This window comes from Bufo bufo, chromosome 9 (assembly GCF_905171765.1).
Source record: "Bufo bufo chromosome 9, aBufBuf1.1, whole genome shotgun sequence".
NCBI classification, from domain to species: Eukaryota; Metazoa; Chordata; class Amphibia; order Anura; family Bufonidae; genus Bufo; species Bufo bufo.
In genome coordinates this window covers 226,304,988-226,329,600 of record NC_053397.1, presented here as the reverse complement: position 1 = coordinate 226,329,600, position 24,613 = coordinate 226,304,988, and the positions used below count along the sequence as shown (strand labels likewise).

The 24,613-nt window shown below is 52.2% G+C and overlaps 1 protein-coding gene across 5 annotated transcripts in view; it reads right to left on the bottom strand.

The window, feature by feature from the left end:
• HECTD3 (HECT domain E3 ubiquitin protein ligase 3) overlaps positions 1-15,944 on the bottom strand; it is a 29,658-nt gene extending 13,714 nt beyond the window's left edge. Inside the window, exons 1-16 of one of the 5 annotated variants that reach the window (XM_040408170.1) lie at positions 15,884-15,944; positions 15,171-15,493; positions 14,684-14,844; positions 13,422-13,514; positions 12,985-13,120; positions 12,612-12,727; positions 12,294-12,407; positions 9,994-10,076; positions 3,603-3,768; positions 3,319-3,400; positions 2,773-2,955; positions 2,556-2,608; positions 1,765-1,829; positions 1,535-1,638; positions 1,128-1,247; positions 966-1,055 (exon numbers count right to left, since the gene is read on the bottom strand). In XM_040408170.1, coding sequence (XP_040264104.1) covers positions 966-1,055; positions 1,128-1,247; positions 1,535-1,638; positions 1,765-1,829; positions 2,556-2,608; positions 2,773-2,955; positions 3,319-3,400; positions 3,603-3,768; positions 9,994-10,076; positions 12,294-12,407; positions 12,612-12,727; positions 12,985-13,120; positions 13,422-13,514; positions 14,684-14,844; positions 15,171-15,491 — 1,887 coding nt within the window. In that variant the 5' untranslated portion in view covers positions 15,492-15,493; positions 15,884-15,944. Of the gene's footprint in view, positions 1-965; positions 1,056-1,127; positions 1,248-1,534; positions 1,639-1,764; positions 1,830-2,555; positions 2,609-2,772; positions 2,956-3,318; positions 3,401-3,602; positions 3,769-9,993; positions 10,077-12,293; positions 12,408-12,611; positions 12,728-12,984; positions 13,121-13,421; positions 13,515-14,683; positions 14,845-15,170; positions 15,574-15,625; positions 15,796-15,871 lie in introns of those variants that run through there. The other 4 variants (XM_040408173.1, XM_040408169.1, XM_040408172.1 and 1 more) reach the window with 4 other exon arrangements.
• Between the last annotated feature and the right edge of the window lie 8,669 nt (positions 15,945-24,613).

The window sequence follows — 24,613 nt, the reverse complement described above, 5'->3', positions numbered from 1 at the left end:
TTCCTATTTCCCATTCACTTCTATGGGACGGCTCCTTCCTATTTCCAATTCACTTCCATGGACGGCTCCTTCCTATTTCCCATCCACTTCTATAGACGGCTCCTTCCTATTTCCAATTCACTTCCATGGACGGCTCCTTCCTATTTCCCATTCACTTCTATGGACGGCTCCTTCCTATTTCCCATACACTTCTATGGGACGGCTCCTTCCCATTTCCCAATCACTTCTATGGATGGCTCCTTCCCATTTCCCACTCACTTCTATAGACGGCTCCTTCCTATTTCCCATTCACTTCTATGGACGGCTCCTTCCTATTTCCCATTCACTTCTATGGGGCGGCTCCTTCCCATTTCCCATTCACTTCTATGGACGTCTCCTTCCTATTTCCCATACACTTCTATGGACGGCTCCTTCCTATTTCCCATACACTTCTATGGGACGGCCCCTTCCCTTTTCCCAATCACTTCTATGGGACGTCTCCTTCCTATTTCCCATACACTTCTATGGACGGCTCCTTCCTATTTCCCATACACTTCTATGGGACGGCCCCTTCCCTTTTCCCAATCACTTCTATGGGACGGCTCCTTCCTATAAACCATACACTTTTATGGATGGCTCCTTCCTATTTCCCATACACTTCTATGGACGGCTCCTTCCTATTTCCCATACACTTCTATGGGACGGCTCCTTCCCTTTTCCCAATCAATTCTATGGACGGCTGATTCCTATTCAAGTGAATGGGACGGTGTAGTTGTAGTTACACTGCGGTTGCGACGGCGAGCAGGTAAACAGTGAAGAGAAGGCAGCGCTGGTACGAGCGCGGCCTTCTCTTCTAACAGCTGATTGGCGGGGGTGTCGGGAGTCGGACCCCCGTGATCTGATATTGATAACATATCCTGAGAATAGGTCAGCAATAAAAATAAAAAAGCGGAGAACACATGGTGTAGTCACAGAGCCGGACTCACAAGCAGAGAATCGATGGATGGGAAATCTTTGCTCCAGCTCACTTCCTCGCCAGTCAGCCGCTTCCATATGAGGCCGGGTAATGCCAGGACCTGCGGGCACAGGGCGGTCAGCGGAGGAGGGGAGAGATACAGAGAAGCACAGCACATTGAAAGCATAAATACCAGGAACTCCTTGCCCCGCAGCGCTGCGCCCATCAGCTGCCCGATCCACTCGTACTTTGCCAGATCCCTGCAGGACGGGTTGGTTACGTACATATCCCGCGCTTCGCCGATGCCATTCCCCTGGTGTAGAAGGAATAATCACATGTAAGCCCCTGATACCATCATGGCAGACACCGAGGAAACGCGAGCCCTGTCATGTCTGCAATGTTCAGTTTACATGGGAAAACCGGCTCCTGCCACGTGCGATGTGATGGTTACACCGCTGCCCGAGCTGTCGGGGGAGCGTCAGGCCACAACCCTGCTGACTGCTTCCACCAGAATAATGGCATTAAGAGAAGCTTTCTGCAATGTGTTCATCCTATTATCAGACTCTTTCATCAGTCTTTAAACGAATAGTCGCTTCTCACCTGATTAGATGTGCGCACGAAAAACGGCAGCGGCATGGGAGAATCCGCCGAACTGGGGCAGAGCTCTTCTGATATATCAGACAGACTGTCACGAAAACCTCCACCTGCAAGTCCGAACCAGGAGTGAAAAACGTAAGAGGGGTCACACAGAAAATACCATCGCACAGCGACAGGCTGGATCACCAGAGCGGGGGAGGGGAATATATAATCAGTACGAATCGCCCCCTTACCTTGATCAATGATTCCCTCTGCTATGAATTTACACTCCCACCACTGGTCATAAATGATCGGCCACCTAAAGGGTCAAAGATTGCAACAAGGTAAGGAACCGGGCGCAGCAAATAATAATGGACCACAATACAAGAAAATCCCATTTATCCAGCATCAAATTGTCCTGATCAGTGCCGGATGCAACAATGTAACTGTAGAGAAGCTTCAGGAAGGAAAGGATGCAACAATGTATCTGTACAAAAGCCCCATGAAGGACTGGATGCAACAATGTATCTGTACAAAAGCCTCAGGAAGGAATGCATGCAACAATGTAACTGTAGAGAAGCTTCAGGAAGGAAAGGATGCAACAATGTATCTGTACAAAAAAACTCAGGAAGGAATGGATGCAACAATGTATCTGTGGAGAAGCTTTAGGGAGGACTGGATGCAACAATGTATCTGTGGAGAAGCTTTAGGGAGGACTGGATGCAATAATGTAACTGTACAAAAGCCTCAGGAAGGAATGGATGCAACAATGTATCTGTGGAGAAGCTTCATGAAGGACTGGATGCAACAATGTATCTGTGGAGAACCTTCATGAAGGACTGGATGCAACAATGTATCTGTGGAGAACCTTCATGAAGGACTGGATGCAACAATGTATCTGTAGAAAAGCTTCAGTAGGACTGGATGCAACAATGTATCTGGAGAGAAGCCTCAGGAAGGACTGGATGCAACAATGTATCTGTGGAGAAGCTTCAGTAGGACAGTAACTGTCTTTAGAAATGGCGCCGCGCGGAGGCACACCTACCGGTAGTCCAGCGGCTTCTCCGACTTATCTGTGGGCTTCAGGCCTTCGTACACCTAGAGGGAGAGAGTTCACACAAGGATCAGATCTGAGAAGATGCAGCCCCCCCCCCCCCCCCCCATTTACTACACAAAATGTGGCAAAACATGGAGTGCGCCAAATGTGTGACGTGTTTTTCAACCTTTTTCACAGATATTGCCCTGTATTAACCCCCTGGCACCTGGCTGAAGACGGTCTTCTTGTAGGTGGGGTCCAGAGCCGGGTTGTCCCTGTGCTCCACCGCCAGCCGGCGGTTTATGTACAGCCGCGGCATGGAGTTGGGTCTGCTGGTCTCGGAGTCCTTCAGGCACTGCGTGATGAGCGGACTGCGGCATTTGGACAGAAGCAGGAACGGTTTAATGTGCTGAAAGCAGACAGACAACGTGTTAAAGGGCCAGGTCCAGTAAATGAAGCGTCACTGATGTGGAATGGACAGTCCTACTACTTTCTAAGAGACTTCACATTTTCATTCATCATTTTCAAGACCTCTGCTTGCAGTTAGTGAATAAAAACCCCTTCATTCTGTCCTGATCCAGTCCTGCACACACGGCTGATGGGTTTGTTACCAGAACGTCAGCAGCAGCAGCAATCATCCTGTTACAATGTGTCTGTCCAGGCTGTTCTCCTCACAGAGGACTGAATACAACGATAACAAACCCTCAGCTACGAGAAGTCAAGATGGGGTTTTGCAGTTCTAGGATTTACAGACGGAGATGTGAGAATCTACCTTCAACTGGTTAAACGTGCCGACACTGTGGTCCCAGAGGGGAACGAGGCGATGGAGGACGTTGTCGAGCAGCTTGACAAATCTGGGGAAGGTAATAAATGATTAAGGAACAATTCCCCTAAAACCCCAGCAAATCCCGGTCCCTGGGACATTATCCTCTCAGCTGCGTCTGGAGAAGCTGGGTGACAACTGACACAACCCTCACCGCTCCCCCACCGGTTGTCACTTGGCTTATATAAAGCTAAATGATAAATCTGCTCAGATGCCGTGTCACGTGTCCTGACCTCTTGATGACGGTCGCTCTCCGGTACAGGACACCAGGGTCAATGGCTTCCAGGCGCGGGTATCGTACCAGGTTGGGAGGGTGAAACATGTCGGCCGTGAGCCCCAAATCCCTCTCCTTAGAGGACTTAATCTTTATCCCGTGGATCCGGACATCGAGCCTGTCATCTACAGGAAGGGAGAAGAAAGGATCAGTAACTTACTAATGGACTTTCAGGTCCTCATTGTTTTCAAGATGCCTGCTTGCTGTCAGTAAATGGGAACATTCACTGGACCGGCTGTTATATACAATGCACCTGGAAAGTCTTCACACCCTCTCACTTTCCTCACATTCTGTCCTCTCGCTCCTTGTGCTATCAGTTCCCCCATCATTCTGCCCTCAGTCCCCAGAATGAGAAAGTGAGAACAGAAGGGGAGAAATATTTTCAAGTTTATAAAAACAAAAACAAAATTTGGCTTGGACATAAGTATTCATCCCCTTTCACATGGACATACGTCTTCAGCCCCTTTCACATGGACATAAGTCTTCATCCCCTTTCACATGGACATAAGTCTTCAGCCCCTTTCACATGGACATACGTCTTCAGCCCCTTTCACATGGACATAAGTCTTCAGCCCCTTTGCTCTGACACTTGACATTTAGCTCTGGTTCCTCCATTTCTCTGATCATCTCTGAGATGTTCTGCAACTTGATTGGAGTCACCGGTGGTAAATTCAGGTGATTGACCATGATTTGGGAAGACACAGCCCTGTCTATATAAGATCTCACAGCTGACAATGCATCAGAGCAAAAACCAAGCCACGAGGAGGAGAGAACTGCCTGTAGAGCTCAGAGACAGGATTGTGTGGAGGCTCAGATCTGGAGAAGGGGAGATTTCTGCTGCACTGAGAGTTCCCAGGAGCACAGAGGTCTCCATAATTCTTACATGGAAGAAGAAGAACCAGGACTCTTCCTAGAGCTGCCGCCCCTAAACTAAGTAACTGGGAGAGGAAGGGAAGCAGACCTAGTTTATCTATAAAATACTCTCAAGGTAGAGGAGGTCTTGGACTCCCCGACATTAAACAATATTATACTGCTATCCAGATCTACCTCAGTCACGGACCTTTCTATCTTAGGACCTGACTACCTTAGAATACGGTGGTTGTCGGGTAGCGCTGACCTCCAGGCTCTCTCAAACACGGTACGATATCTGTTTGGCGCTCTCTATGCAACTCCAACATCTTATTCCCTTTATTGCCGGCTAGCCTTCTACCTCAAGTGGTCAAACGAGCCTCTGTGCATTCATTCTGGACCAGGCTCCATGGAGTCAGCGGGGCCTCCTGTAAGCCTTCTAATAAGATTCCAGATCGTGATACTTCACAAATGCAACTATCGTCCATTAACATCAATGTTCTGCAGTATCAGCATTTCTGGGCGAAACGCTCTTCGTTCTTATCCTTCAGCGTGCAATGGCTTCCACTGCACAAGAGTACAAGACAGAACCTCCCTTCTTTATTCTCCCCCATTTATACTATCCTGGGTACATCCCTTTCAGATGTGGACACCTTTATCTTAGCTTTTCGCCAGGCATCAAAATACAAGAAAATCACCACAAGGTGGAATCAGACACCAGATCTTCGGTTTAGGCAGGTGTTGGACACCAAGCTTTGCTGGAGATGTAACTGCCATGTGGGTCCGCTCAGTCATATATGGGGGTATTACCCGCTGGTGAGCTCCTTTTGGACGTCGGTTCAGACACACACGCCACGGACCCCCTGATTTTGTCCTTGGTAACACACCTCCTAGCTGCGGCCAAATGTATTATTCCCTGCTCTGGCTGCAACCTTATCCGCCAACTGAGCCCCAATGGTTGCAGAAGGTACGTCGGCGGTGTCGCATGGAGGAGCTGACTCGCTGGCAGGCTGGTAGACTTATGCATACATAGGGCCCGTGGCAACAATATGCTTTTCACTTCAAACCCTCCCCCCTATGCTGGCATGGCATATGAAAATATATGGCATATTAAGGTTTCATTCAGTGGCATGATGTTATATAATCGGATATGATAATTGTACTCACAATGTTTACATTCGTGCTGGAGGATCGCAGTGATTCTGTTTGTATTTGTTTATTCTTTTTGTTCTTTTTTTGTAAAACTGAATAAAAACAAATTTGGTAAAAAAAAAGTAATCCGGAAGAACGGCGGTGGCGAGAGAGGAGACCACGAACCCAATGGTCCCTCTGGCCGAGCTCCAGAGATCCAGTGTGCAGATGGAGAAACTACCAGCAGGTCAAACATCACTGCGGCCTCCACCAATCTGGGCTTTATGGCAGAGCGGCCGGAAAGAAGCCTCTAATGTCTGGAAGAAACCAGGCGCCGCTCATCACCTGCCCAATACCATCCCTACAGTGAAGCATGGTGGGGGCAGCATCATGTCTGGGGGAGACCAGGCGCCGCTCATCACCTGCCCAATACCATCCCTACAGTGAAGCACGGTGGGGGCAGCATCATGTCTGGAGGAGACCAGGCGCCGCTCATCACCTGCCCAATACCATCCCTACAGTGAAGCATGGTGGTGGCAGCATCATGTCTGGAGGAGACCAGGCGCCGCTCATCTCCTGCCCAATACCATCCCTACAGTGAAGCATGGTGGTGGCAGCATCATGTCTGGAGGAGACCAGGCGCCGCTCATCACCTGCCCAATACCATCCCTACAGTGAAGCATGGTGGGGGCAGCATCATGTCTGGAGGAGACGAGGCGCCGCTCATCTCCTGCCCAATACCATCCCTACAGTGAAGCATGGTGGTGGCAGCATCATGTCTGGAGGAGACGAGGCGCCGCTCATCTCCTGCCCAATACCATCCCTACAGTGAAGCATGGTGGTGGCAGCATCATGTCTGGAGGAGACCAGGCGCCGCTCATCTCCTGCCCAATACCATCCCTACAGTGAAGCATGGTGGTGGCAGCATCATGTTTGAAGGAGACGAGGCGCCGCTCATCTCCTGCCCAATACCATCCCTACAGTGAAGCATGGTGGTGGCAGCATCATGTCTGGAGGAGACCAGGCGCCGCTCATCACCTGCCCAATACCATCCCTACAGTGAAGCATGGTGGTGGCAGCATCATGTCTGGAGGAGACCAGGCGCCGCTCATCACCTGCCCAATACCATCCCTACAGTGAAGCATGGTGGTGGCAGCATCATGTCTGGAGGAGACCAGGCGCCGCTCATCACCTGCCCAATACCATCCCTACAGTGAAGCATGGTGGTGGCAGCATCATGTCTGGAGGAGACGAGGCGCCGCTCATCTCCTGCCCAATACCATCCCTACAGTGAAGCATGGTGGTGGCAGCATCATGTCTGGAAGAAACCAGGCGCCGCTCATCACCTGCCCAATACCATCCCTACAGTGAAGCATGGTGGGGGCAGCATCATGTCTGGAGGAGACCAGGCGCCGCTCATCACCTGCCCAATACCATCCCTACAGTGAAGCATGGTGGGGGCAGCATCATGTCTGGAGGAGACGAGGCGCCGCTCATCTCCTGCCCAATACCATCCCTACAGTGAAGCATGGTGGTGGCAGCATCATGTCTGGAGGAGACCAGGCGCCGCTCATCACCTGCCCAATACCATCCCTACAGTAAAGCATGGTGGTGGCAGCATCATGTCTGGAGGAGACCAGGCGCCGCTCATCTCCTGCCCAATACCATCCCTACAGTGAAGCATGGTGGTGGCAGCATCATGTCTGGAGGAGACCAGGCGCCGCTCATCACCTGCCCAATACCATCCCTACAGTGAAGCATGGTGGTGGCAGCATCATGTCTGGAGGAGACCAGGCGCCGCTCATCACTTGCCCAATACCATCCCTACAGTGAAGCATGGTGGTGGCAGCATCATGTCTGGAGGAGACGAGGCGCCGCTCATCTCCTGCCCAATACCATCCCTACAGTGAAGCATGGTGGTGGCAGCATCATGTCTGGAGGAGACGAGGCGCCGCTCATCACCTGCCCAATACTATCCCCTACAGTGAAGCACGGTGGTGGCAGCATCATGTCTGGGGGAGACCAGGCGCCGCTCATCACCTGCCCAATACCATCCCTACAGTGAAGCATGGTGGTGGCAGCGTCATGTCTGGAGGAGACGAGGCGCCGCTCATCACCTGCCCAATACCATCCCTACAGTGAAGCATGGTGGTGGCAGCGTCATGTCTGGAGGAGACGAGGCGCCGCTCATCACCTGCCCAATACCATCCCTACAGTGAAGCATGGTGGGGGCAGCATCATGTCTGGAGGAGACGAGGCGCCGCTCATCACCTGCCCAATACCATGCCTACAGTGAAGCATGGTGGTGGCAGCATCATGTCTGGAGGAGACGAGGCGCCGCTCATCACCTGCCCAATACCATCCCTACAGTGAAGCATGGTGGTGGCAGCGTCATGTCTGGAGGAGACGAGGCGCCGCTCATCACCTGCCCAATACCATCCCTACAGTGAAGCATGGTGGGGGCAGCATCATGTCTGGAGGAGACGAGGCGCCGCTCATCACCTGCCCAATACCATGCCTACAGTGAAGCATGGTGGTGGCAGCATCATGTCTGGAGGAGACGAGGCGCCGCTCATCACCTGCCCAATACCATCCCTACAGTGAAGCATGGTGGTGGCAGCGTCATGTCTGGAGGAGACGAGGCGCCGCTCATCACCTGCCCAATACCATCCCTACAGTGAAGCATGGTGGTGGCAGCATCATGTCTGGATGTCACGGTAGGTAAGATAAGGGAAGGAAACAGAACTCGACAAGGCAAACAAAACAACTGACTAGGCCCCAAATGCTAGGGAACAAAGGGATCACCTCCTAGCAATTCCTAAAACACTTTCCCTAAGCTGCTATGCCCATGTGCATATCTGGATGGTAGAAATGCACGTGCCCACGTACCTAAGACTATAACACAATGAACCAAACCCTCAGCTGTAGGGAAGAGGGAAAGAGACACCCAGCTCCTTCAACAACCGAAGGAGCTAGCGTCACCCTAGAGCAGTGGTGGCGAACCTATGGCACGGGTGCCAGAGGTGGCACTTAGAGCCCTCTCCGTGGACACCCAGGCCCTGAAAAAAGTCTATGGTTACCAATATGTCTTAGACTTTTCCTGCCACTCATCAGCACAGGGAGCACTAAGAACAGCACAGGCAGGGCACTGAATGTAGGCAGGCTATTATAGCTAAATGATAAAGTACATGGAGGATATACTATATTGGACTGTAGTATTCAGGTTAAATTGCCGTGTTGGCACTTTGCGATAAATATGTGGGTTTTGGGTTACAGTTTAGGCACTTATTCTGTAAAGGTTCACCATCACTGCCCTAGAGGCTTAGTAAAAACAGACACAGAAGGAACAAGGGAAAAGGGCTTATCTAGAGATGTGTTGGAGCAGACGATCCACCAAACTTCCAGAACTCACACAAGGCAAAAACTATAACCCGCAAAGGCTATAGGGAGAGGGAGGAATAAATAGCCTCACAATTATCTAAAGAACAACACCTGGGAGGAGGTGGGATTCAGTTCAAACCCACAACAAAATAAACTGTCAGATCGAGTCAAGTGCAGCAACTCTGACAGATCTCCTCAGAACACCCACAGGGCGTGACACTGGAGGAGACCAGATGCCGCTTATCACCTGCCCAATACCATCCCTACAGTGAAGCATGGTGGTGGCAGCATCATGATGGGGGGACATGGAGACTGGTCAGGGTGGAGGGAAAGCTGAATGGAACAAAGTCCAGAGATATTCTTACTGAGAACCTGATCCAGAGCTCTGGACCTCAGACTGGGCAGAAGGTTCTTCTTCTAACAAGACAATGGGCCCTAAGCACACGACCAGGACAACACAGGAGCGGCTGAGGGACAACGCTGGGAATGTCCTTGAGGGGCCATAGCCAGAGCCTGGAACATCTCTGGAGAGACCTGGAAATGGCTGTCCACTGACCGACCCCATCCAACCTGACAGAGCTGGAGAGAAGAATATCCGAAAATCACCAAATCCAGGTGTAAACCTTGTGGCATCATCTCCAAGAAGACTGGAGGCTGAAGACTTATGTCCCGAGTAAAGGGGCTGAAGACTTATGTCCTATGTGCAGGGGCTGAAGACTTATGTCCCAGGTAAAGGGGCTGAAGACTTATGTCAATGTGAGATTTAGGTTTTTCCTTTTCAATAAACTAGTGAAGATTTCTCACTTCTGTTCCCACTTTCTCATTCTGGGGAACTGACAGCACAAGGAGCGAGAGGACAGAATGGGAGGACAGTGAGGGGTGCGAGGACTTTCTGATTGCAGTGTAAGAAACCAAGCCACAAATTAAACCCTTCACTATGTGCTTATGCTAAACCGCCATATGCCGCGTTCCACCAGTCGTCCACTCACCAAAGCACTCGGTGAAGCGGATCTCGATGACCGGCATGTGTGACGTCATGTCATCCAGGATACACACGTCGCCAATGAGGTTACTGCCGGGAGAAGAAGAGAAGAAGGTCAGAGAGACACAAAGTAAACGGTGAGGATTATCGACGGAAAGCTGAAGATCAAATTGTTCTTCACCCTCATTCGGAACCGTTCATGGCACTGACTTAAAGGGATTTTCCAGGTTTTACATTTTTTTTTCTAAGGCTCTATTCACATTATGTTTGGAGAATCCACCAGTTATATCAGGAGAACTCCAGCTGAAGGCTGCAACGTATAGGTATACATTCTGATACAGCCATCTTCATCCACTTTTCTGGACAAACTCCAATAACATAACTGTCCAACTGTCAGGGAGCCAGACGTGGGCAGGGCGAGGTGATCAAGGGAGGCTGCGGGGGATAATGACGGGATCATGTGGGGAAAATAACAGTAGCCTGCGGAGAAGATGAAGGAAGCCTGCGGAGAAGATGAAGGAAGCCTGCGGGGAAGATGAAGGAAGCCTGCGGGGAAGATGAAGGATGCCTGCGGAGAAGATGAAGGATGCCTGCGGAGAAGATGAAGGAAGCCTGCGGGGAAGATGAAGGATGCCTGCGGAGAAGATGAAGGAAGCCTGCGGGGAAGATGAAGGAAGCCTGCGGGGAAGATGAAGGAAGCCTGCGGGGAAGATGAAGGAAGCCTGCGGGGAAGATGAAGGAAGCCTGCGGGGAAGATGAAGGATGCCTGCGGGGAAGATGAAGGAAGCCTGCGGGGAAGATGAAGGATGCCTGCGGAGAAGATGAAGGAAGCCTGCGGGGAAGATGAAGGATGCCTGCGGAGAAGATGAAGGAAGCCTGCGGGGAAGATGAAGGAAGCCTGCGGAGAAGATGAAGGAAGCCTGCGGAGAAGATGAAGGAAGCCTGCGGGGAAGATGAAGGAAGCCTGCGGAGAAGATGAAGGAAGCCTGCGGAGAAGATGAAGGAAGCCTGCGGGGAAGATGAAGGAAGCCTGCGGAGAAGATGAAGGAAGCCTGCGGGGAAGATGAAGGAAGCCTGCGGGGAAGATGAAGGATGCCTGCGGAGAAGATGAAGGAAGCCTGCGGGGAAGATGAAGGAAGCCTGCGGGGAAGATGAAGGAAGCCTGCGGGGAAGATGAAGGATGCCTGCGGAGAAGATGAAGGAAGCCTGCGGGGAAGATGAAGGAAGCCTGCGGGGAAGATGAAGGATGCCTGCGGGGAAGATGAAGGATGCCTGCGGAGAAGATGAAGGAAGCCTGCGGGGAAGATGAAGGAAGCCTGCGGGGAAGATGAAGGAAGCCTGCGGGGAAGATGAAGGAAGCCTGCGGGGAAGATGAAGGAAGCCTGCGGGGAAGATGAAGGAAGCCTGCGGGGAAGATGAAGGAAGCCTGCGGGGAAGATGAAGGAAGCCTGGGGGGGAGATGAAGGAAGCCTATGATGAAGATGAGGTGAACTTGTGGGGAAGATGAAGGAAGCCTGCGGGGAAGATGAAGGAAGCCTGCGGGGAAGATGAAGGAAGCCTGCGGGGAAGATGAAGGAAGCCTGCGGGGAAGATGAAGGAAGCCTGCGGGGAAGATGAAGGAAGCCTGCGGGGAAGATGAAGGAAGCCTGCGGGGAAGATGAAGGAAGCCTGCGGGGAAGATGAAGGAAGCCTGGGGGGGAGATGAAGGAAGCCTATGATGAAGATGAGGTGAACTTGTGGGGAAGATGAAGGAAGCCTGCGGGGAAGATGAAGGAAGTCTGTAGGGAAGATGAAGGAAGCCTATGATGAAGATGAAGAAAATCTGCGGGGAAGATGAAGGAAGCCTGCGGGGAAGATGAAGGAAGCCTGCGGGGAAGATGAAGGAAGCCTATGATGAAGATGAGGTGAACTTGTGGGGAAGATGAAGGAAGCCTGCGGGGAAGATGAAGGAAGCCTATGATGAAGATGAGGTGAACTTGCGGGGAAGGCTTCCCTTTGTGCCCTCAACCCCTTTAGTAAAATGTGCGCAACGCATGCATTTACAGGAGGCGAGTGATGTCATACCGCGCCACCCGTCACTCATAGGTTATTATGGCCTCGCAGTTTTTAAAGGACTAGTACAAGCTACGCCGTTTCATCCCTCCTTATGATGTACGGATGTATAGCGGCCAGACGGGCGCTCCTCTGCCGGAGACGTATGGAAATGGTTAGTGCATAAATCGGGAGTTTCCTAATGTAGGCGCTAAATGTGATGAATACTGAGCAACGATGAACCGTACCCCCGAGCCCCCCGCCCCTCATACTCACTCCTCTATGACGACATCACTCAGTTTCTTCAGGGAATCTCTCTCGCCCCCGAAGACCAAGACCCTCTTGGGCATGAAGCTCCCATCCATGAAGTCGACGGTCAGCAGCAGCTTCCTGTATAATGTGGGGGAGGGGCTTTAATAACATGTAATACGTAAACTATGTGACCTAGCAAGACGAAAGCAGGGCTGAGGATGGGAGTTGTAGTTCGCCAGATTCGGACAGGTTAAAACCCATAAGCTGTAAGTAGAAGGTTTCTATTCGGAGCTGTGTTTGTACAACAGGACAACTCTTCCCATCATTGCCGATATCCCTTACTTGATGATGGTGCCTTCCTTCATGAGCAGCTGGATCCAGTGCTGGTTTTCGGATCCGTCGCTCTGCCAGTACGTGTCATGGCGGCCGTCCGTCAGAAAGGGCACACTGTTCTCCTCCTGGAACAGCAGAGTTCACAAGTCAGCTCCCTCACAGGTCGTCACACAGCTTTCCTGGGATTCGGACTGGCACCGGTCTTCTCTATCAGGGCACCTGCCAATGAGGATCCTAGGAAAGCTGGGTGAGCGGTCATAGTAGTGCCACCTCTGTGCCGCGGTTTTATCATCTGGACACTGGCAACGGGCGAGGTAAGAAAGCACCAGACCGAAAGGTCACCGCGATATCAGGAGGATGGGGGCGGAGCCACATCACGTACCGCAAAGGACGACACGTTGATGCTTTCCACAAACTGCTTTATGTCCCCAAAATTCTCATCCTCCTTCCCGACGCACTCATATAAGAAGTGAACCAGATCTTCATCGCACTCGTACGTCCAAGAGGGAGGGACGAACCTGCGGACCAGGAAAGATGACATCATGGAGGGGGCGGGGCCTGACGGTGCTATTATAATAAACGCACCTGTAATAAGCTATAATCGTTCACCCTGAACAGACTCAGGAGACTGGACGTAACCTGAGCAGTGGCATTACTGTGGCCTGGCCCTTTAAGGCACAAGGTGGGTACTCCCGGCACACTGGATATATGGGGGAACGTACACACTATCTGATCACCCAGGGAGGAGTTCACAGAAAAACATAGGATTAAGGTCAGTGCTCCCAGTACAGACGTCGTGCGGGTATGAGCAGCCCTCACCGTAGCTTCTCAGTGGCCTCCACATCGCGCTCCGTGATCCGGGATTTTCTGCTGAGATGCACGGAGAATGTGGCGTCCATGACGTCCTCCCACCTGTAGACGGCGACAGAGAGCAAAGAACCAGGAGAGACTGTATGTAGAGAGCATCCTGCGTCATACATGTACATACAGCTCTTACCGTGTGTCATACATGTACATACAGCTCTTACCGTGTGTCATACATGTACATACAGCTCTTACCGTGTGTCATACATGTACATACAGCTCTTACCGTGTGTCATACATGTACATACAGCTCTTCAGTGATGCGTCATACATGTACATACAGCTCTTCAGTGATGTGTCATACATGTAGATACAGCTCTTACCGTGTGTCATACATGTACATACAGCTCTTCAGTGATGTGTCATACATGTACATACAGCTCTTCAGTGATGTGTCATACATGTACATACAGCTCTTACCGTGTGTCATACATGTACATACAGATCTTCAGTGATGCGTCATACATGTACATACAGCTCTTCAGTAATGGGTCATACATATACATACAGCTCTTCAATGATGTGTCATACATGTACATACAGCTCTTATCGTGTGTCATACATGTACATACAGCTCTTACCATGTGTCATACATGTACATACAGCTCTTCAGTGATGCGTCATACATGTACATACAGCTCTTCAGTAATGGGTCATACATATACATACAGCTCTTCAATGATGTGTCATACATGTACATACAGCTCTTATCGTGTGTCATACATGTACATACAGCTCTTACCGTGTGTCATACATGTACATACAGCTCTTCAGTGATGGGTCATACATGTACATACAGCTCTTACCGTGTGTCATACATGTACATACAGCTCTTACCGTGTGTCATACATGTACATACAGCTCTTCAATGATGTGTCATACATGTACATACAGCTCTTATCGTGTGTCATACATGTACATACAGCTCTTACCATGTGTCATACATGTACATACAGCTCTTCAATGATGTGTCATACATGTACATACAGCTCTTATCGTGTGTCATACATGTACATACAGCTCTTACCGTGTGTCATACATGTACATACAGCTCTTCAGTGATGGGTCATACATGTACATACAGCTCTTACCGTGTGTCATACATGTACATACAGCTCTTACCGTGTGTCATACATGTACATACAGCTCTTCAGTAATCTGTCATACATGTACATACAGCTCTTACCGTGTGTCATACATGTACCTATACAACATACTTGCTCAGGGGATTGTAATCCACCCCAAATATCTGCTGCTGTCTGAAGGCTTTGTTGGGCGACTCGATGGGCACCAGCCGATCGCCGCCCTCGTCCTGCTGGCAGAGCAGCACCCAGCCCTCCGCCATGTCACAGCACTCATTGTATTCCGCCATCTGCTCCTGCGCAAAAGAGTCCGACACGAGAAACTTTTTATTTTACTCGACTATTGGGGGCCCTGAGTGTTCGGGGTCCCGAGAGCGATTAGTGCTTTACTTCACGGCTCCTGAGATACAGCACGTCTTATACTCCAGTCCCATCCAGAGCTGCATCCACAATCGCAGGAGAGCCTCCTGTAATCACACACTGCTCCAGCAGGGGGCAGCAGTGATGACGCTTTTGGACTCGCAGGTGACAGTCGTGGCTGCAGCTCTGGATACGACTGGAGGATAAACCTGCTGTTAGGGGGGGATCACGTGTGTGATGGATGGGGTGAGCTGACTCCCACCTTGCTAAGCTTCACCCAGAGGCCGCTAGCGTTTCCGTACTTCTCCCCCGTGGCTCGGATGCAGCTTCCTTTACGGATTTCCACGGTGGCACGCGACAGCTTCTTGAGGTTCTGCTTGGAGTAGCCGGGGGCCTCCCACACGGTGAGCAGGGAGCGGGCGGAGGACGCGCTGCTGGGGTCCTTACAGACCTTGTAGAGGACTTCCCCGGGAACGTAGCACAGCGCCTCAGGGAGCGGCACGGCGCGGCGGAAACAGTCGATGCACTCCAGAACACAGCGGATCCGGCCCAGGAGCCGGTGCAGGTTGTTGGCGTCCTGCATGGCTGCAGCGGAGACAATACAGTTATATCATTACATGGCAACAATGTATCTAGAGGCTCCAGAGGGGGAGGGGTCAGGATGGCGGCGGACACTTTGGGGGACTCTTAGGGACATGGCGGATTTATTAACTGCGGAATACGGACAGGAATCGGAAAGAAAACCACCAGGTACAGGAGATTACACGGGGCTGCGATAATGGTGCGCTGTCACTTTAAATACTCCAACACAGAAGGTTGTGAGCACAAGAGCTTACAATCCACAGGAGCACCCGCCCCCCCCCCCCCCCCCCCTCCCCTCAGCGCCGCGGACGGTACGGATCCTGTGTGACACTGGAGAGCTATCGGGGCCTCCCGGTGACCGGGACACAGACGGACCCTGCGGCAGAGCCTCACCTCACAGGCGGAAGACCGGAGCGGAACCCGGAAGTGCGGCTACCGTACAGCATCGAGTAGAAGCGCACGCCCCGAGCGAGCAGCCAGGCTGAGATACACCGCCCCGAGCGAGCAGCCAGGCTGAGATACACCGCCCTAAGAGAGCAGCCAGGCTGAGATACACCGCCCTAAGAGAGCAGCCAGGCTGAGATACAGTGCCCCGAGAGAGCAGCCAGGCTGAGATACACCGCCCCGAGAGAGCAGCCAGGCTGAGATACACCGCCCCGAGAGAGCAGCCAGGCTGAGATACACCGCCCCGAGAGAGCAGCCAGGCTGAGATACACCGCCCCGAGAGAGCAGCCAGGCTGAGATACACCGCCCCGAGACAGCAGCCAGGCTGAGATACACCGCCCCGAGAGAGCAGCCAGGCTGAGATACAGTGTCCCGAGAGAGCAGCCAGGCTGAGATACACCGCCCTAAGAGAGCAGCCAGGCTGAGATACACCGCCCTAAGAGAGCAGCCAGGCTGAGATACAGTGCCCCGAGAGAGCAGCCAGGCTGAGATACAGTGCCCCGAGAGAGCAGCCAGGCTGAGATACAGTTCCCCGAGAGAGCAGCCAGGCTGAGATACACCGCCCCGAGAGAGCAGCCAGGCTGAGATACACCGCCCTAAGAGAGCAGCCAGGCTGAGATACAGTGCCCCGAGAGAGCAGCCAGGCTGAGATACAGTGCCCCGAGAGAGCAGCCAGGCTGAGATACACCGCCCCGAGAGAGCAGCCAGGCTGAGATACACCGCCCCGAGAGAGCAGCCAGGCTGAGATACACCGCCCCGAGAGAGCAGCCAGGCTGAGATACACCGCCCCGAGAGAGCAGCCAGGCTGAGATACAGTGCCCCGAGAGAGCAGCCAGGCTGAGATACACCGCCCCGAGAGAGCAGCCAGGCTGAGATACACCGCCCCGAGAGAGCAGCCAGGCTGAGATACACCGCCCCGAGAGAGCAGCCAGGCTGAAATACAGTGCCCCGAGAGAGCAGCCAGGCTGAGATACACCGCCCCGAGAGAGCAGCCAGGCTGAGATACACCGCCCCGAGAGAGCAGCCAGGCTGAGATACACCGCCCAAAGAGAGCAGCCAGGCTGAGATACACCGCCCCGAGAGAGCAGCCAGGCTGAGGTACACCGCCCCGAGACAGCAGCCAGGCTGAGATACACCGCCCCGAGCGAGCAGCCAGGCTGAGATACACCGCCCCGAGACAGCAGCCAGGCTGAGATACACCGCCCCGAGACAGCAGCCAGGCTGAGATACACCGCCCCGAGACAGCAGCCAGGCTGAGATACACCGCCCCGAGACAGCAGCCAGGCTGAGATACACCGCCCCGAGAGAGCAGCCAGGCTGAGATACACCGCCCCGAGAGAGCAGCCAGGATGAGATACACCGCCCCGAGAGAGCAGCCAGGCTGAGATACACCGCCCAGAGAGAGCAGCCAGGCTGATACACCGCCCCGAGAGAGCAGCCAGGCTGAGATACACCGCCCCGAGCGAGCAGCCAGGCTGAGATACATCGCCCCGAGAGAGCGGCCAGGCTGAGATACACCGCCCCGAGACAGCAGCCAGGCTGAGATACACCGCCCCAAGAGAGCAGCCAGGCTGAGATACACCGCCCCGAGAGAGCAGCCAGGCTGAGATACACCGCCCCGAGAGAGCAGCCAGGCTGAGATACACCGCCCCGAGACAGCAGCCAGGCTGAGGTACACCGCCCCGAGAGAGCAGCCAGGCTGAGATACACCGCCCCGAGACAGCAGCCAGGCTGAGGTACACCACCCCGAGACAGCAGCCAGGCTGAGATAAAGTGCCCCGAGAGAGCAGCCAGGCTGAGATACACCGCCCCGAGAGAGCAGCCAGGCTGAGATACACCGTCCCGAGAGAGCAGCCAGGCTGAGATACAGTGCCCCGAGAGAGCAGCCAGGCTGAGATACACCGCCCCGAGAGAGCAGCCAGGCTGAGATACACCGCCCCGAGAGAGCAGCCAGGCTGAGATACACCGCCCCGAGAGAGCAGCCAGGCTGAGATACACCGCCCCGAGCGAGCAGCCAGGCTGATACACCGCCCCGAGAGAGCAGCCAGGCTGAGATACACCGCCCCGAGCGAGCAGCCAGGCTGAGATACACCGCCCCGAGACAGCAGACAGGCTGAGATACACCGCCCCGAGAGAGCAGCCAGGCTGAGATACAGTGCCCCGAGAGAGCAGCCAGGCTGAGATACACCGCCCAAAGAGAGCAGCCAGGCTGAGATACACCGCCCCGAGAGAGCAGCCAGGCTGAGATACACCGCCCCGAGAGAGCAGCCAGGCTGTGATACACCGCCCCGAGAGAGCAGCCAGGCTGAGAGACAGCAGCCCGGCTGAGATACACCGCCCCGAGAGAGCAGCCAGGCTGAGATACACCGCCCCGAGACAGCAGCCAGGCTGAGGTACACCGCCCAGAGACAGCAGCCAGGCTGAGGTACACCACCCCGAGACAGCAGCCAGGCTGAGATAAAGTGCCCCGAGAGAGCAGCCAGGCTGAGATACACCGCCCCGAGAGAGCAGCCAGGCTGAGATACACCGTCCCGAGAGAGCAGCCAGGCTGAGATACAGTGCCCTGAGAGAGCAGCCAGGCTGAGATACACCGCCCCGAGAGAGCAGCCAGGCTGAGATACACCGCCCGAGACAGCAGCCAGGCTGAGATACACCGCCCCGAGAGAGCAGCCAGGCTGAGATACACCACCCCGAGCGAGCAGCCAGGCTGATACACCGCCCCGAGAGAGCAGCCAGGCTGAGATACACCGCCCCGAGCGAGCAGCCAGGCTGAGATACACCGCCCCGAGAGAGCAGCCAGGCTGAGATACATCGCCCCGAGAGAGCGGCCAGGCTGAGATACACCGCCCGAGACAGCAGCCAGGCTGAGATACACCGCCCCAAGAGAGCAGCCAGGCTGAGATACACCGCCCCGAGAGAGCAGCCAGGCTGAGATACACCGCCCCGAGAGAGCAGCCAGGCTGAGATACACCGCCCCGAGACAGCAGCCAGGCTGATGTGCACCGCCCCGAGAGAGCAGCCAGGCTGAGATACACCGCCCCGAGACAGCAGCCAGGCTGAGGTACACCACCCCGAGCGAGCAGCCAGGCTGATACACCGCCCCGAGAGAGCAGCCAGGCTGAGATACAGTGCCCCGAGAGAGCAGCCAGGCTGAGATACAGTGCCCCGAGAGAGCAGCCAGGCTGAGATACACCGCCCCGAGAGAGCAGCCAGGCTGAGATACACCGTCCCGAGAGAGCAGCCAGGCTGAGATACACCGTCCCGAGAGAGCAGCCAGGCTGAGATACAGTGCCCCGAGAGAGCAGCCAGGCTGAGATACACCACCCCGAGAGAGCAGCCAGGCTGAGATACACCGCCCCGAGAGAGCAGCCAGGCTGAGATACACCGCCCCGAGCGAGCAGCCAGGCTGATACACCGCCCCGAGCGAGCAGCCAGGCTGAGATACACCGCCCCGAGCGAGCAGCCAGGCTGAGATACACCGCCCCGAGAGAGCAGCCAGGCTGAGATACACCGCCCCGTGAGAGCAGCCAGGCTGAGATACACCGTCCCGAGAGAGCAGCCAGGCTGAGATACAGTGCCCCGAGAGAGCAGCCAGGCTGAGATACACCGCCCCGAGACAGCAGCCAGGCTGAGATACTCCGCCCCGAGACAGCAGCCAGGCTGAGATACAGCTCAGCAGACAGTATCACACAGGATAGGATTAGATACACAGCTCAGTAGACCGTATCACACAGGATAGGATTAGATACACAGCTCAGCAGACCGTATCACACAGTACAGGATTAGATACACAGCTCAGCAGACGGTATCACACAGGATAGGATTAGATACACAGCTCAGCAGACAGTATCACACAGGATAGGATTAGATACACAGCTCAGCAGACAGTATCACACAGGATAGGATTAGATACACAGCTCAGCAGACAGTATCACACAGGATAGGATTAGCTACACAGCTCAGCAGGCAGTATCACACAGGATAGGATTAGATACACAGCTCAGCAGACAGTATCACACAGAATAGAATTAGATACACAGCTCAGCAGACAGTATCACACATGACAGAATTAGATACACAGCTCAGCAGACAGTATCACACAGGACAGGATTAGATACACAGCTCAGCAGACAGTATCACACAGGATAGGATTAGATACACAGCTCAGCAGACCGTATCACACAGTACAGGATTAGATACACAGCTCAGCAGACAGTATCACACAGGACAGGATTAGATACACAGCTCAGCAGACAGTATCACACAGGATAGGATTCGATACACAGCTCAGCAGACAGTATCACACAGGGCAGGATTAGATACACAGCTTAGCAGACAGTATCACACATGACAGAATTAGATACACAGCTCAGCAGACTGTATCACACAGGACAGGATTAGATACACAGCAGGCAGTATCACACAGGATAGGATTAGATACACGCTCAGCAGACAGTATCACACAGGATAGGATTAGATACACGCTCAGCAGACAGTATCACACAGGATAGGATTAGATACACAGCTCAGCAGACAGTATCACACAGGATAGGATTAGATACACAGCTCAGCAGACAGTATCACACAGGATAGGATTAGATACACAGCTCAGCAGACAGTATTACACAGGATAGGATTAGATACACAGCTCAGCAGACAGTATCACACAGGACAGGATTAGATACACAGCTCAGCAGACTGTATCACATAGGATTAGATACACAGCTCAGCAGACAGTATCACACACTGTAGGATTAGATACACAGCTCAGCAGACAGTATCACACACTGTAGGATTAGATACACAGCTCAGCAGACAGTATCACACATGACAGAATTAGATACACAGCTCAGCAGACAGTATCACACAGGATAGGATTAGATACACAGCTCAGCAGACAGTATCAGACAGGATAGGATTAGATACACAGCTCAGCAGACAGTATCACACAGGATAGGATTCGATACACAGCTCAGCAGACGGTATCACACAGGATAGGATTAGATACACAGCTCAGCAGACTGTATCACACAGGACAGGATTAGATACACAGCTCAGCAGACAGTATCACACAGGACAGGATTAGATACACAGCTCAGCAGACGGTATCACACAGGATAGGATTAGATACACAGCTCAGCAGACAGTATCACACAGGATAGGATTAGATACACAGCTCAGCAGACGGTATCACACAGGATAGGATTAGATACACAGCTCAGCAGACAGTATCACACAGGATAGGATGAGATACACAGCTCTGCAGACTGTATCACACAGGACAGGATTAGATACACAGCTCAGCAGACAGTATCACACAGGACAGGATTAGATACACAGCTCAGCAGACAGTATCACACAGGACAGGATTAGATACACAGCTCAGCAGACAGTATCACACAGGATAGGATTAGATACACAGCTCAGCAGACAGTATCACACAGGATAGGATTAGATACACAGCTCAGCAGACAGTATCACACAGGACAGGATTAGATACACAGCTCAGCAGACAGTATCACACAGGATAGGATTAGATACACAGCTCAGCAGACAGTATCACTCATGACAGAATTAGATACACAGCTCAGCAGACTGTATCACACAGGATAGGATTAGATACACAGCAGGCAGTATCACACAGGATAGGATTAGATACACGCTCAGCAGGCAGTATCACACAGGATAGGATTAGATACACGCTCAGCAGACAGTATCACACAGGATAGGATTAGATACACAGCTCAGCAGACAGTATCACACAGGATAGGATTAGATACACAGCTCAGCAGACAGTTTCACACAGGATAGGATTAGATACACAGCTCAGCAGACAGTATCACACAGGATAGGATTAGATACACAGCTCAGCAGACAGTATCACACAGGATAGGATTAGATACACAGCTCAGCAGACAGTATCACACGGGACAGGATTAGATACACAGCTCAGCAGACAGTATCACACAGGATAGGATTAGATACACAGCTCAGCAGACAGTATCACACAGGATAGGATTAGATACACAGCTCAGCAGACAGTATCACACATGACAGAATTAGATACACAGCTCAGCAGACTGTATCACACAGGATAGGATTAGATACACAGCTCAGCCGACAGTATCACACAGGATAGGATTAGATACACAGCTCAGCAGACTGTATCACACAGGATAGGATTAGATACAGAGCTCAGCAGACAGTATCACACAGGATAGGATTAGATACACAGCTCAGCAGACAGTATCACACAGGATAGGATTAGATACACAGCTCAGCAGACAGTATCACACAGGATAGGATTAGATACACAGCTCAGCAGGCAGTATCACACAGGATAGGATTAGATACACACTCAGCAGACAGTATCACACAGGATAGGATTAGATACACAGCTCAGCAGACAGTATCACACACTGTAGGATTAGATACACAGCTCAGCAGACAGTATCACACAGGATAGGATTAGATACACAGCTCAGCAGACAGTATCACACAGGATAGGATTAGATACACAGCTCAGCAGACAGTATCACACAGGATAGGATTAGATACACACTCAGCAGACAGTATCACACAGGATAGGATTAGATACACAGCTCAGCAGGCAGTATCACACAGGATAGGATTAGATACACACTCAGAAGACAGTATCACACAGGATAGGATTAGATACACAGCTCAGCAGACAGTATCACACAGGATAGGATTAGATACACAGCTCAGCAGACAGTATCACACAGGATAGGATTAGATACACAGCTCAGCAGGCAGTATCACACAGGATAGGATTAGATACACACTCAGAAGACAGTATCACACAGGATAGGATTAGATACACAGCTCAGCAGGCAGTATCACACAGGATAGGATCAGATACACGGCTCAGCAGGCAGTATTGGAGGTTAAATTCCCTTTATTGGGGTATTTTCACCCGTCTCGGGCAGTGTGGTCTCCAGGGTCACTACCTTTTGGGCACACAGGGTGTAATCTTCGGACACATCTGACCACCGAGGCCCACACTGCGGATTCTCTCGGGTTTTAGGCTCTGGCTCAGCGGAGGATTGTCTGTATTCTGGGTCGTATAGTTCCACAGCAGATGCAAATAGTCAGTATGGTCAATAACCAACGACCCGTAGGCATACCTCCCAACTGTCCCAGATTTGGCAGGACAGTTCCAGATTTCAGTGGCTGTCTGTACTGTAAGGGGCACATATCTGGGTATAACTACTGTGAGGGGGCACATATCTGGTATAACTACTGTGAGGGGCACATATCTGGGTATAACTACTGTGAGGGGCACATATCTGGTATAACTACTGTGAGGGGCACATATCTGGGTATAACTACTGTGAGGGGCACATATCTGGGTATAACTACTGTGAGGGGCACATATCTGGGTATAACTACTGTGAGGGGGCACATATCTGGGTATAACTACTGTGAGGGGGCACATATCTGGGTATAACTACTGTGAGGGGCACATATCTGGGTATAACTACTGTGAGGGGCACATATCTGGTATAACTACTGTGAGGGGCACATATCTGGGTATAACTACTGTGAGGGGCACATATCTGGGTATAACTACTGTGAGGGGGCACATATCTGGGTATAACTACTGTGAGGGGGCACATATCTGGGTATAACTACTGTGAGGGGCACATATCTGGGTATAACTACTGTGAGGGGCACATATCTGGGTATAACTACTGTAAGGGGCACATATCTGGGTATAACTACTGTGAGGGGCACATATCTGGGTATAACTACTGTGAGTGGGCACATATCTGGGTATAACTACTGTGAGGGGGCACATATCTGGGTATAACTACTGTGAGGGGCACATATCTGGGTATAACTACTGTGAGGGGCACATATCTGGGTATAACTACTGTAAGGGGCACATATCTGGTATAACTACTGTGAGGGGCACATATCTGGGTATAACTACTGTGAGGGGCACATATCTGGTATAACTACTGTGAGGGCACATATCTGGTATAACTACTGTGAGGGGGCACATATCTGGGTATAACTACTGTGAGGGGGCACATATCTGGGTATAACTACTGTGAGGGGTCACATATCTGGTATAACTACTGTGAGGGGCACATATCTGGTATAACTACTGTGAGGGGGCACATATCTGGTATAACTACTGTGAGGGGCACATATCTGGTATAACTACTGTGAGGGGCACATATCTGGGCATAACTACTGTGAGGGGCACATATCTGGGTATAACTACTGTGAGGGGCACATATCTGGGTATAACTACTGTGAGGGGCACATATCTGGTATAACTACTGTGAGGGGCACATATCTGGGCATAACTACTGTGAGGGGCACATATCTGGTATAACTACTGTGAGGGGCACATATCTGGTATAACTACTGTGAGGGGGCACATATCTGGGTATAACTACTGTGAGGGGGCACATATCTGGGCATAACTACTGTGAGGGGCCCATATCTGGGTATAACTACTGTGAGGGGCACATATCTGGGCATAACTACTGTGAGGGGCCCATATCTGGGTATAACTACTGTGAGGGGCATTTTTAGACTTGGATAACCCCTTTAGGGGCACTGGGTGTGGTTAAGTTATGTTTTGGGCGGAGTTAGAGGCGTGGCCTACCATAAAGTCGCCCCTATTTGGGGGGCACATGTGGG